The 14,818-nt window shown below is 37.2% G+C and overlaps 1 protein-coding gene across 1 annotated transcript in view; it reads right to left on the bottom strand.

Moving 5' to 3' along the window:
• The window catches only part of shank2b (SH3 and multiple ankyrin repeat domains 2b), a 102,440-nt gene that overhangs the window by 21,545 nt on the left and 66,077 nt on the right, over positions 1–14,818 (bottom strand). The window contains exons 15-16 of the mRNA XM_058767224.1: positions 12,421–12,503; positions 11,004–11,128 (exon numbers count right to left, since the gene is read on the bottom strand). Of these exons, the coding sequence (XP_058623207.1) occupies positions 11,004–11,128; positions 12,421–12,503 (208 nt within the window). The remainder of the gene's footprint in view (positions 1–11,003; positions 11,129–12,420; positions 12,504–14,818) is intronic.

Here is a 14,818-nt window from a genome sequence, read left to right as displayed (position 1 = left end):
GAGAGAGAAAGCTGTGAATCATGAGCTGTAATCGCAACTCATGGCAGTGCAGATTTTTGCAGTGCTCTAGTTTTTGGTGAGTGCTGGAGGAAGGGGGTGGGCACAAATTTCCCAGCATTCTCACTGACCTCCAGTCTCTCGGCATGTCACACACTGGTAATTTGATTTGGGCTCATTTAGGGAGTGCTGGGACCAGATGTAGATAAAGCTCACACAACAGCACAATCTCAGCATGGCCACTTCATCTTGATAATCTCATTATGCTGGAACCAAGCCAAATCCAACCAAGCTGAGCCATCAGCACAGGAACCTGAATTTGTGTTGTTTTAAATATCAGGACATGGAATAATCGGTCATTCATTATTCACCCTCATGTTGTTCCAAAAATATATGCTCATTTTTCCTTAAGATACAAAAGGATCATTTTGAAGAAACACCTTGCAGGTTTGTTAGCAGTGACCTGACCACAGACCAACAAAAAGGAGCCTATGGTGTCATCTCTGATCATGTGGACTACTTTAATTATACTTTTATAGTGTTTTTTTTTGTCCTTGACAGCCTGTGGTCTCTATGAGTTATTGTTGTAGGTATACAGGTTGAGAGCAACCTGAAGGTGAATAAATAATGCAAATTCTATTATCATTTATTCACCCTCATGCGCACCCTTAAAATAAAGGTTCCAAAAGTTTTGCAGCAATGCCATAAAATGTTCCTCAAATAAGAGTAAAATACATTTTAATAATCTACAGAATATTCAACCACTACAAAGAATCTTTTGTGGTTTTAGAAAGTTTCTATGAATGTCAAATGTTTTCATTGACCATAGATGCCAATCAAGAACTTTTATTTTTTGTAAAGATTCAAACCTGACCTTTTTTCTGTGGAAAACAAAAGTAGACATTTTGAAAATGGTTCATCTGAGCAGGTGAAGAAAGCTGAGCTACCTTGAAAAAAACCAAAGCAAAAAAATTTATAATGTATTATAAATTATAAAATTCTGTATAATGATGTGTTTTTAAACCATATTATTAAACTGACAAATCAGAGTGGATTTACAAACAGAGTAACACAATTTGTACAAAAACACTTAACATAAAAAATGCAATCATTATCAGCTGTAACCTTTCAGATCAATTTGGTTAAGTATCATAAGCATGCTTATGGATAACACAACAGGTGGAGTGAGATAAATATACATAAAACTGGAATTACTAACAGATGGATATTCTCTTTGAAATGTCCAAATTGCTGAAGGAACTGAGTGAACTCATTGTCACTATATATAATTTTGCCAATTAAAGGAGCAGAGAAATAGTAGACATTCATTTATAAACTTGTTTATATTAGTCATAGTTACATGTATAAACATATTTATTCTATATACGATATGCTTTTATTATGAAGGAACTTGTGTATGTTCTTTAAAATATCTATTTTGTATTACATGGGGGAAAAAATACAGTAGTTTATTAATTTTCAGGTGAACTATTCCATTAAGAGTTAACCATGTTGATCTCTGTGTCTCTGTGTGTCACGAATCCGAAATCAGGTTAAAGACAGCTTTGGATGCAGAACTGGATTTTAGGAGTTTAAAAAAAAAAATGTTTAATACATACACATCTAAACACACCAAAGAGCGATTTGCAATTGTAAAATTATCATTGATTATAACCGTTTGTGATTTCACAGCACAATAACAGACATAAATACATGACACACGCACACACAGATCTTGACTGATGGATGTGTGTGACATGTGGTGAGCAGCCCACACTTGATTAAAATCTGATGAAATTAGCAGGCGGTTATCCTCTGCACACAGAGTCAGCACAGGAAATAAACCATAAAACGATAAGCCTTCCATTTGGCTAATCATATCAGTTCTGCTCAGGGTCGTTCTGGTCACATTGTCTCAATGCACACGTATAAAAAACAACAACTCATAAACCAAATGAATTTCATTGCTTCTCTGCAGTCCCCAGATGCATCACACAATTTATGCTTGCTGTTCTATTCAAGGACCTTAGAGATTGTCTCTCTCTCTCTCTGTGTGTGTGTGTGTGTGTGTGTGTGTGTGTGTGTGTGTGTTCACGTGCTGTTAATCCCACTTGAGAGTGTGTGTCTGTGTGACAGAGAATCTACAGGGACCTCCATATTTCATAAAGGATGATTTTGTGTCACATCTGGTCACTTCCAGAAGAATAAAGATGTGTACTGCACACACACACACACTCATATATATATATATATATATATATACTTGCTCACTAAGTGATTATGTAACAGTCTATCCATGTTCACCCTTGTGGTTACATAATGCCACTCTGTGAACTAAGAGACCCCCTCCAGGTATCTCCACATAGACTTAAGACACTAACTAGTAGTAACAGAACAGTGAGGATGCATGGACAAGGGAAGACATTTACTATTTTATTTAGACCATAAAAAACAAGAACTACTCATCTACAGACCAGCACAAAAACATCTAAACTAATGTAATATATTATACAAGAAGCCTGGAGAACATTATTTATGAGTTTTTTTTAAGCAAGTTTTGAAAATAATGCAATTCGGGCCAAAGTTAGCCTAAAGGGACCTTGGTTTGAGCTTGGCATATGTTACGTTGCAATCCAAAACCACTGTCTTGCCTACTTTCCTGTCTGCTGTATAAAAAGGCCAAAAAAAGAAATAAAAAAGGGGGTGCAAACATGTGCATATCATCCTGCTCTGGTGAGGTCTAGTTATGTGTCTAATATCACACCTTAATAATCCAGAAATATCAGGAAATTTAAGACCGCTTGTGTCTCATGAGTGGAAAATTACATTTATATTTAAAATTAAAGCATACACTAATATTTATAACATGCATATAAACAAAAACAGAATAAAGAAGATTAGATATCTGATACATGATCATCTCTGATATATATATATATATATATATATATATATATACTAGTGCTGTCAAACGATTAATCGCATCCAAAATAAAAAAATTTGTTTACATAATATATGTGTGTACTCACTGTGTATATTTATTATGTATATATAAATACACACAAATCCATATATATATTTAAGAAAAATATGTTATGTTTATATCTTAAATATATTTATATTTAATATAAAATATATGAATATAAAATATATATATGTAAATATTTTCAAAATATATACTGTATGTGTGTGTCTTTATATAATAAATATACACAGTACACACACATATATAATGTAAACAAAAACTTTTATTTTGGATGTAATAATCGTTTGACAACACTTTTTAATTAAATAAAAAAAATCTTTGATAGACAATGTTATATGCTTCAATCAAAATCAGGCATCAGATCAGGCGTCTGTACATCTGAAAATATGCATAACCGTTTAATACTTTTGTAAGCTGGCATAAAAATAAATAAATAAATAAATACAGGCCTACTGTCTGGATTGGAAAAAATAAGCCCTGGCATTATGTGCTCCAAAAATCGGCCTAACCAGGCCCATGCTGATAATTAAAAAAAAAAAAAAAAATAGTCACACATCCTTAAAAAAAACATACAACTCAACGAATTCATGTGGCTCCCATCTCTTAATCCCCAAGTCAAATCCACTATCATTACCAAACATGACCCAACGTCAACATCACACTCTCTAATGCGGCCTAGAGAGCTTGCAATCACAGCACCTCTGGCCTGATTTAGAGATTTACAGAAGGTTGTCAGAGGGCAATCATCCAGCCCAGATAAAACTCTATCCCTTCAAATGAAATCTCCCTCTTCCTGATAATTTCCGGAAAGGAGGGCACTCTTTTGTCTTGAGTGGGGATAATTATGAAGAGTACAGGGGATCTGTACTCTTCACACTCACTCACACACACACACACACACACACACACACTTAAGCCTCATCCATTTTGCTGTCTGCATTGCTCTACAATAGCAGCACAGTTATCAGCTTGGCCTGGCCTGTACTTAAAGAAAGGTTATATGATAAGACCTCTGTGGTCAAGTCCTCTAGAGGAGATTAAACACAAGATATGTGAAAGACTCACTGAGACTATAGAATTTCCATTAAAGATAAAGTGGACGTCTAAACAGCATTTCTGGTCATTGGCTATGTCCGGACGCAGATAAAAAAATAATTATATACAACTTGTATTAAGTTGCATAACATAATTATTTAAAATGTAAAAGTCCTGCAAATAACTGAGGGATGTATAACTGAGTTACACTGCATAGAACTAGAGTAGTAGATGGATGCCTGATGCATTTAAGCTTTTTAATATCCCTAGTGCAAGCCTTACAAAACAAAATGCCAGTTTTACCAAATAACATATTTATGGACACCACAATGATGTTAATGCCACAGTATTTCTTAAATCAAATAATAAAAATCACATTAAAATTCTTATTAAGGTAAGTCTGACCATAGGCACATTGGCCATATTTGCTTTCACTAGTTCATTTTTACTGTTAAAAAAATGACAAATGATCGGTGCCAATAGCGGCAGCGTGCCGACATGAAGCACTGTTGCACTGAGGGCGTCCCGAGTTTGAATCCCAGCTAAAGGACCTTTTCCGATCCTGGCCCGTCTCTCTCTCTCTCTCTCCCACTTCATTTCCTGTCTCATCAACACTGTCCAATAATAATAAAGGCAAAAAAAACACCAAAAATAAATCTTAAAAAAAAAAGGATCATTAAATATTAAAAGTACAAATATTTGACATAATTTATTAATTATTATGATGTCATAACAGTTGCATTCATAACAGTTTTACAAGAATGAGTTCGGCAAGATTTTTAATGTTTTTGAAAGAGGTTTCTTATGATCACCAAGGCTGCATTTATTTGATCAACAGTAATGTTGTGAAATATTATTACAATTTAAAAGAACTGTTTTTTTATGCATTTTATGTGATGGCAAAGCTGAATTTTCTGTAAATAGTGAAATTATAATAATATTATAAACAGTGAAAACAGTTGTGGTCCTTAATATATTTGTGGAAACCATACTTTTTTTTTTTGTATTAGTAAATACAAAGTTCAAAAGAAAATAATTTATTCAAAATATAATATTGTAATTATCTTGCTGTCACTACTGATTAACTTGATGCATCCTTGCTGAATAACAGTATTGATTTCTTTAAAAGAAAAATAACAATAGTGTAAAAGCACAATGCTATTACCATCCCATCGCATAACTGAAACTGCCACATTACTTTGCTTAAGGAACAACTGCATTGTCATTAGAAATCAGTCCTGTGAGCACTGACAAGCCAAAAGATCATCTCACAGTGTTGAAACCCTTCAACCAGGCTTAGAGAGCCGAAATGGAGAAAGCCAGCCTCTCAGGAGGAAACCATCATATAGCATATTGCAGTTACATGCATGCCTAAACAACCATGAGAGCTAATTTCTACCATGTAATAGAGTCATCCGCCCCTGAAATCCAAGCACTCAGGTATTGGAATCCATTATGGAGGTGTATTTTTATATCAATACAAACAGGAAAAGAAATGTTTACATGCGGCCCAGTGCTGCACTCCAACGAAGAAAAAAAAAACCTCAAACCGCTACCTCGCTTTCATCACGGCGCTCAGACACAATGCTGGTGCCGTTGCTAGGCGACCGTTGCTCTGTGTTACAACATGAGACCTGGACCATCACATACACGCATGAGGAAGGTCAGTAACATCACTGGATTCCGTTATTCTGGAAATATTAAAAATAGGAAGATCTATTCCGTGATGCTTAAAAATGGAAATCGCGGTAACTTTTACATTTAGTGTGACAGAGCAAACGCTATGTACTGCGCTATACTTGGTTTGCAGTGTGTGAGGAGCAGGTTTTGGTGACAGGTTGTACGGTTATCAGGCCATGAGGACGCTCGCAGGCATCTCCTACAGTCCACAGACTTCCTCCCTGCTGGTTCTCTCTGTGCACACAGAACATTCTGGAGAGAAAGCATTACAGACCAGGAGAGATGTCCAACCGTCAACAAACACATCAACCAGCCATCACATTTAACGTTAGCAATTTTTTGAGCTACATAACCACAATTACATATTTTCATGACGTTCGTGACAGTGCAAGATATTTACAAGAACCAAAAATACTTCAGTGCTGCTGCTTGTTTAAACCACTAAAATAGTTTTAAAGCAGCAGATGCTTTTTGTGTCAGCTTAGATGTTATGCAATGCACCTCCTAAATTCATGAAATAGCCTGATATAATTACTAAAAATATTCACTCAAACACGGCTTTACTTAATATAGTAGTTAATATTTTCCAACAGCATGCACAACTTTTTTTTTTTTTTTTTTACAAAAGCTGGTGAGCCCTGCAAATGCATTATAGGTCAGTAAACACTGATTATTTTATGGAATTGATAACTCGTGCCCTGAGATACACTATAACCTAGGGCTGGGCGATAAAACGATAATTATCGCGATGTAAATTTCATGGATAAAATGGTATCAACAGTTCGATAAATGTTCGATATAATGTTCATGTGCCAAAAGCAGAACAAAACAGCGCTACTCATTTGAACCACGCCTCACGGATCGTTTATCCGCTTGGCTCAAAGTTCAAACGGCAGCGCGAGCTCACTAGAACAGATGCGTTTACTCGCTGATGGGTCTCGGTCACGCGACACTAAACAACGCTGTGAGATCCAGTGTGAAGCGTTTGAATTCAGCGAAGAACACAAATGACTCTGTGATTTAAACTAGTTTAAAGCTGGTTGAAACATCGCTGACAAAAAGGAGAAAAAATGTGCGCAACGATACAGTCAGATGGTATTTCAATATACAAATCACATCATTCACCATGGATTTACTAACTGCACCATGCTATTGTGGCAGAAATGTGGGATATTCATATTGAATTTTATTATATTATTGATATAGACATGTATTAATTGTATTTAAAGGAGTAACAGAATATAGTGTTTGTGCATTTATACTAAATGTATTTAGACTACTGCTGTCAACTCAAGCTACTGTCAAATATGCATTTCTTGGAGACATAAAAATTAATGTTATTAATATTGCAGCTTGCACTGCAAACTGTGCTGAAGATTGAAACAATATCACTCATTAGAACATGCAGAAAAAAGTGTAAGTGACTGGGAAAGTGTAAAGAATAAATAAAAAATGTGAAGTGTTTGCCACGTTCTGACCATAAAGAGTAGTTTAAAACTACAATTAACAGTCTGGTTTCTACAACTTTCATTTAGGAGCAAAAATTTGCCCTTAAACTTGAAAGAAATAAAGATTTGAAATTTATCATGATACTTATCGATATCGACTGAAATGAAAAAACTGATAGTAACATTTTTCATATCGCCCAGCCCTACTATTACCTCTTGTATACAGAAAAGAGAGGTAAGTAAGATGCACAAATGCGATCATATGAGAGTAAAGAGAAAGAGAGATACTCGTGCCCACACACCAAGGGCAAGTGGGTGTAGATGTATTTTCAGTAAATCCATCATTCTATTTTGTAGCTTCCTGGTTGATCACTAACACCCTTCATAAGCTACACCGTTTCTTAGAGTTTCTTATAGGCAATAAGATTAATTCATTGACTCTCAAAAGCTCCAGGAAATGTAGGAGTGAGAATCTGCAATTCAACCTCTGGTGCAGTTCACAGAAGGTAAAACAAATATGCTTTTTTAAAAATAGATATTTACATCCCTACCAAATTTACTGCAAGCTTTCGTCATCAGCGTGAAGCAAAACCAGGTCAAGTCCTCTGTGAAAGCTTCCCCTTGCTTTGTCCAGAAGGCTAGATTGTCCCTGGGACCTGACACATCCGTACACCAAAGTGTGAGAGAGCAAAACGGCAGCGGCTCAAACTGATGTGGGTAGTGAAGCTTGCTTGGATCCTGAGGGACTGACGGTCAATATCATCGACTGGACGATTAAAACGTGTTTATTGTTTCCGCGGTATTTGGGGAGAAGAGACGATGAATGAATTCATATACACAAACACTCGTTCTTTACTTGAAATGTTATTCTAACCTTTGAGCTTTTTACATATACAAATACATTGTGCCAGAGTAATCTAAGTCACCTCTTAAGAGTGGTTAGAGTGCAATATTTGATTTGCATACACTTATGTAGTATATTTTATAAAGTACAACATTGAGTGAAACTTATCAAATTTTTAAATCAAGAATCTAGGTTAAAACGTATATAAGATTTCTATATATTTATATGAATATTTTAGGTGCTGTAACTAGTAACTACTGACTATTTCTTTATATTTTGCCATTTTTAAAATCACACTTTCTCCTTTTTTCTCCTAGTTAGTTTTAAATAATCTGGCACTGTGATAAATTAATTTAACTTAAGTATAAATATTTGACATAGTATCTCAATTAATATCGCAAAATTGCATTGCGTGTCGCACTGCAGTACATCAGCTACCTATTAGATATGAAAACTGTCATTAGCATCGTAAGAACGTGCGTTACACTTCCTGCAACATTACATCATCAAAATGCAGCTCCCACTGCTCTAGAAACATTCTGGCTTAGTTACATTTAGACTCTTGGATTACTGTAAGGAGCTAATAATTCATGAAATCTTTGCTGCTCATGAGAGCCAATCATTTTCTTTCCTTCTCTACCCTTCCATGCGGTGCTGAGATCTTGGATCTGCTCTCTGTGCTTTAACACAAAGTGAGTGTTCTCTTGAATTTTGCATGCAAATGAACTTATTTTGCTGATGCAGAAAGGAGGACAACGTTCCCAATGCTTTTCGTGTCTCATGGTCAGTCATCGCTGAAGTGTCAGTTCAGCCAGAACTGAGGGGCCAAGACAGGTGTTTTGCAGATAAACTTCCATCATCATTATATATTTATAATAGGGATGAGCAGGAGGGTTTACTAGTCATTTGACAAGTGATCAAAAGTGACAGTAAAGACATCTTGCAAATAATGTTGCTCTATGAAAGAAATGCATCATGGTTTTCACAAATAAGGAATAGTTCACCCAAAAATGAAAATTTGCTATAAATTTAATCACCCTCAGACCATTCAACATGTAGATGAGACTGTTTCTTCACTGAAGGATTTGGAGAAATTTAACATTACGTCATCTGCTCAACAATGGATCCTCTGCAGTGAATGGGTGCAGTCAGAATGAGAGTTCAAACAGCTGGTAAAAACAACACAATAATCCACACCACTCCACTCTATTAATTAATGTCTTAAAGTAAAGAGCTGCATGTTTGTAAGAAATAGATTCAACATTACAGTGTTTTAACTATAAATGGTCACTTCTGTTCAACAATACGACTCCATAATTCATATTAATGCTTCCTCCAGTGAAAATGTCCATCCCCTGTTGTCCACTCACATCAAAATTCACCAATATATTTGTTTAAAGCTGTTCAGGACTGTTTTAGCTTGTAAATCTGTGCATGTTTCTCTCCTGTTTCAGACGAGACAACTTTTTCTCTAAAGAAAGCAGTATTAAGGATAGAGGACTCGTATTTTAGCCGGAAACAACAATGTGAAGTTAAAAACATCTTGATGAATTTGTTTCTTACAAATGCAGCTTTTCACTTCATAAGCTGTTAACTGATGGGCCAGAGTTGTGTGGACAGCTTTTTCTAGATTTCAAACAGCTGTTTGGACTCTCTTTCTGTGGCACCCATTCACTGCAGAATATCCATAAGTGAGTAAGTAATGTAATGCTAAATTTCTCCAAAATCGGTTCCGATGAAGAAACTGGCAATCTTGGATGGCCAGAGAGTAAGTAAATTTACTGAAACTTCATTTTTGAGTGAACTTTTCCTAAGCAGCACCACTGATTTCAACACTGATGATAAGAAATGTTTTTGAGCAGCAAATGAGCATATGATTTTTGATTTTAAAAATGATTTTTTAAGGATCATGAGTCATGACACCGAAAGACTGAGTAATGGCTTCTGAAACTTCCGATTTGCATCACAGGAATATATATATATTTAAAGTACCTACAGTCATCAAGCCATCAAAGCAGCACTTTTGCAACAAATTCACTGCATTCAACACATATCAAGAAAATTACTATGAAGGATTTATCCACACCCCAAGACATTTTATCACACTTCAGTCTTGCTATTTTTGATCACAAGAACATGTTCTGAGAATAAACCTAACCTGATTGAAGTCTTGTGCTTGCTTATGACCAACAAGCCAACTGTTCAGACAAGCTAAAGACAAGTCGGTTCTGAAAATAGGTAGTTTTGCAGATAGCAAATGTATAGTGCCATACCAAAAATATAATCTCACTGCTCTAACCAAAATGGAATGTATAATCTGGTAATAAGCACAAGGTGGTTAAAAACTGAAATGGTCAAAGTGAGCCCTTATCATGATACTTAGCTGTCTTAGCTCCTTTTTTGGACTTGACAGGTTACAGATCCAAAGTACCTCTGAGGCATTAAAAATTTACAACCTCCAATAAATGCAAGATCACTCTCAGACAACTATCAAATTCAAAGCCCAACTTCTACAAAGAGTTACGATGGGTGATTACCGGCCTGACATTTTCAACTTTCAAATGAATTCAGAGTGTCAAGGTTACACCCTCATTCATTAAAAGTAAGAATTAAAAAAAGATAAGCTAGATTGCCTATGCAAAGGTTAGCCATTTAAATGCAACCCAGACCAAAGAGCTCCAAAGACATCAGAAAACTGCACAGGACGGACCTCTGTGCGTTCACAGCTTTTTCCAGGAGTGCTCATCTCCTGCGTCTCTAAGCTCCTCTGTCTCATTAAAGATGTAACTATGACCTTTCCTCATATTCACAAGCTCAGACTGTGCATAAACATTCTCCTGTTTGCACTAACGTGTGAATGATTCAGCAGCAAGCTCAAGATGAAGTCCCCTGCATGGGTCAGACATCACTCTTTCCAGCTGATCAGGGACCTTCCCATCCCTTCAGCAAGCAATGGCTTCTGAGGCTTTCCAAAACAAACCGTAAGCTTATGGAAACCCAATCGTGTTCTTACCTCGATGAGGAAGTCTCCAGTCCTCAAGCCAGCTTTCCATGCCACCCCTCCCTCATCCACAGATTCCAGATACTGCAAAGCAGGGAACGCCGGGGTTGGAGTGAACTCCTCAATGGGAGTATCCGCTAAAATCCAGGCCGTGCCAGACAAGACAGAACCAAAAGAAAGAGATCGTAAAGATCAAAAGACAGTGTGCTAGTTTTATGGGCCCAGATTAAACCTAATTCTGGACTACAAAATATTTTAATGAAGATAACACACACACACACACACACACACATATATATATATATATATATATATATATATATACATAAAATGTTATCTTTTATAAATAGATATTATACAGACACATAAATATATATTATATATAAATACAATATATACATATTTTATTTGTATGTATATATATAAATTAGATATATAATATATTAGATATAATCTAGTCTACGTTTAAGCTTGCTATTACTCAAAAACATGCTGAAAATAACATGCTTTTACATCGATGGTATGAAAAAAATACAATTCTTATGAAAACGAGTGCCTGGTAGCACAATGGATAATGAGTGTGGCTAAACAAGAGCATCTGGTCTGATGGTACATGATGCAAGCTGCAATGCATCCATCCAACCAAATCAAAAATGAATGCAGGAGTTGGGACGTTTATATAACCAGGGAAAATGCATGCATGGATGTCACCGCTGACAGTGTGGGGAGAAGCACTGGTCTGGAGCCTGACAGAACGAGGGGCATCGCAAGAGCTGATGCAGAAAGCAGCCATGGTGCACCACTTGCAACTTCAAGGGATCTGTAGTGCACTAGAAACTAAAAGTGTTGCAGTTGTGAATGGGAAGGAGACTTTTAGGGTCTATCTTAAGTAGTTAATGCATTGCACAGTTAAAGGTTTGTTGAAGTTAAATACATTTTTATGAAGGATTTGTGAGTGAATTAAACTCTTTAGCCACAGAAAGAAACAGCTGGACTGTCAGACTCAGGAAGCCCTCGAGACAAATTGCCAGCAGAGCCCTAATGCAGTCAAACACAAGCCAAGCACATGGAGCAGGGAGTGGGTGGGGGTCTGTGTTTACACTTCACAGATTTGACAAGCCCACTTAAATGCATCGCAGTCAAGTGATGGACACGCTGACACCAAGAGATGCATTAATTCAGAAGTTCTTGACATGGATGCAATTCATGCAGCTCAAGCCACGCAGACACATCAAATCAAGTGCGCGCGCGATGACGCGCTTTGAAATCAACAGAAATGACGTTAAGTGAGGGGGTACAAAAAAGGGGGATAAGAAACAGCGTGAAATGAAGGACCAACACGGTTTGATTCTCCAGGGTGTAAAGCATGAAGTGAGTAACTGTTATGATGAGGCGGCGGAGACAACGAGGGGTCCGTCTTTTTCCCTACCTTTCGCCCCTCTCAACACGAACCCGAATCCCTCGTTATCCTTCTTCTGCAGCACGACCGTCTTTTCGTTGATAACGCAGTCGCTGTGGAGAAAATTCCGCGCATAACGACCGTTATTACAGCCTATCATCCTCATCATCGCCACCGCCGCGCGCGCGGAGTGATGCTTCATCCTGACAGGCGTCGGCTGAGCGGAATTAATCATTTTTGCGACGAAGAGCGCGATGTGACGAGAGTTGTAACCGTTTAAAAAAGCTCACCGCCGGCTTTATCTGTCGAAGAAGGAGCTGTGACACCGGTTAAGAAAGGCAGGGCCCGGTCGCCGGCGAGATAGCGTGTCGTAAGCGAGAGACATAACCGCCAGATGAAGGATGAAAATCACCAGAGGAAAACATGAGCGGTAATCTTGGAGGAATGGGTATGAGAGAGAGAGAGAGAGAGAGAGAGAGAGGGAGTGAGAGAGAGAGAGAGTGATAGAGAGAAAGCGAGAGAGAGACGGTTTACAGTGCCACAGAGAAAGACCGAGCGCGCGGAAGAGAGAGAAGAATGTATGCATGTGTGCGCGCGCGTTGGCCTTGGCTGAGCGCGCGACTAAAAATAATTGTATGTGTCCATTACAGATTGAAATCGTAAAGAATTTAACGATTATGATTTCTCTTATGATTTGGTTGCTTGACGCTCACATTAACGATCATTTTAGTACTTTTTGAATAATAATTATCTGGAAATAAAAATCTAATCGCATTAAAGCCCTCTGCAGTCTGTTACCAAATTATGCCAAGATATACATAAACAAATAAGAAATGAACAATTGTAATTATTTCAAAAAGTACTTTTTTAAAAACTTCTTAATGACTTTAAATAGACTTTTTAGAAAAAAATGGCCCCAACTATATATTAAATAGGTAAATAGCATTGTCATTCATGCTTTTAGGTGAACTATTTCTCTAACACAAGTCGAAACAAATTTTTAGGTCAAAGAATTTCACTCAAAAAGTGTTTCGAATGCAATATGAGTTATTAATTCAAAATTCTGTTAGAAAATGGATTTATTTGTCTGTTATTAGAGAGACAATTTCTAGTAGTTACACTATGGTGCTGGTTGTCCTGAATGACACCAAAACATCTTTGTGACACTGAGTGTTACTTCCTGCTTAGCACCATCAATATCCTTCCCCAAAACACACTCCGCAAGCAAGCAGATCAATTACTGAAAGTGTTCAACCATAGAAGCCACCAGAGATATGCTGTTTGAATATGATAGCACTGAAAAGCAAATGTTCTCTCTCTTTCCCTGAAGGACAAGAGGGCTTGCCATCTTTTAGATGGAGTATTAAATCCAGTCCTGGAACTCAAGCCGGGGTACTGAATGGGTAGCGAATTGCTCAAACTGCAGCTCTCACAAAGAACTGGAGTCTCATTTCCACCTGGTATGTTAACTTCATTCATATCAGGAAATGGGATTGTGGCCTGTGCCATTTAATTTTACTGCACTTCGAGTCCTTACAATGAATCAGACCCTAAAATAATCACTGAAGGTCATGAACCACAGCTCTATCGATTAATTTAACGGCCTAAAATGCACCCGAAAAGATCTTCTTGAAGTGTTTATAATCCCATAAAAACTTTAGCTGGCATATTGACAAAATATGCTTAACCTGTGATCGCAAGACCTCACAGTCTTAACTATAAGATAAAGTCTTATTGAAATATTGAAAGAGCTCTGAGCTCAAAAGGTAGAGTGCTGACTCCTGAGGAATGATGCATGGTTGTCATGGCAACATAATCTGCTTTGAAGGGGACACTGTGGCGATGTCACAGAGCAACAAGGTCATTAATATCCCGGCCTGTTAGAACGGGGGAAATATTATTTGCTCATAATGCATTTATACCTGTGTGTGATCTCATTTCAAACAATGTTACCGCTGTCCATCACAGAGCGATATTTATACACCGGTGTGGATTAGCTATTTAATGAAAACTAAATAATGCATCTTAAATCCAGTCAAAATCAATTCAGATTTATCCTACCAAAAAGTTTACAGTGGAATCCATTGTAAATGTATTAATCATAATATCTAGAGCATGTCTGCAAAAGACATAACTAGCAGGTATCTTACGTGTATCTGTGACAAGTTCACCTAAAAGCACCCGTGTCCTGCTGTACGGCTGTCATTCAAGCTCCCTGCAGCAGGAAGTAGCCTGCACTGCATTGCCTTGGATTCTCTGTCTCCATGACAACCAGCTCAGAGCGAGGGGTGTGTCAGCTGGGTAGGAGTATGGTAGCCGGATGCAAGAGGATCTGTCTCTTTTTTTGGCTTTTTAACACCCTGTGACAAATGTGTAAAGTTCATAGTACAACAAAAACTAAAGTTTGAATTACCCTTAAAGTGATAGT

The sequence above is a fragment of the Onychostoma macrolepis genome, chromosome 25 (genome assembly GCF_012432095.1).
Source record: "Onychostoma macrolepis isolate SWU-2019 chromosome 25, ASM1243209v1, whole genome shotgun sequence".
Classification (NCBI taxonomy): domain Eukaryota; kingdom Metazoa; phylum Chordata; class Actinopteri; order Cypriniformes; family Cyprinidae; genus Onychostoma; species Onychostoma macrolepis.
The sequence above is the reverse complement of the archived record's forward strand: the minus strand, read 5'-3'. Positions and strand labels throughout refer to the sequence as shown.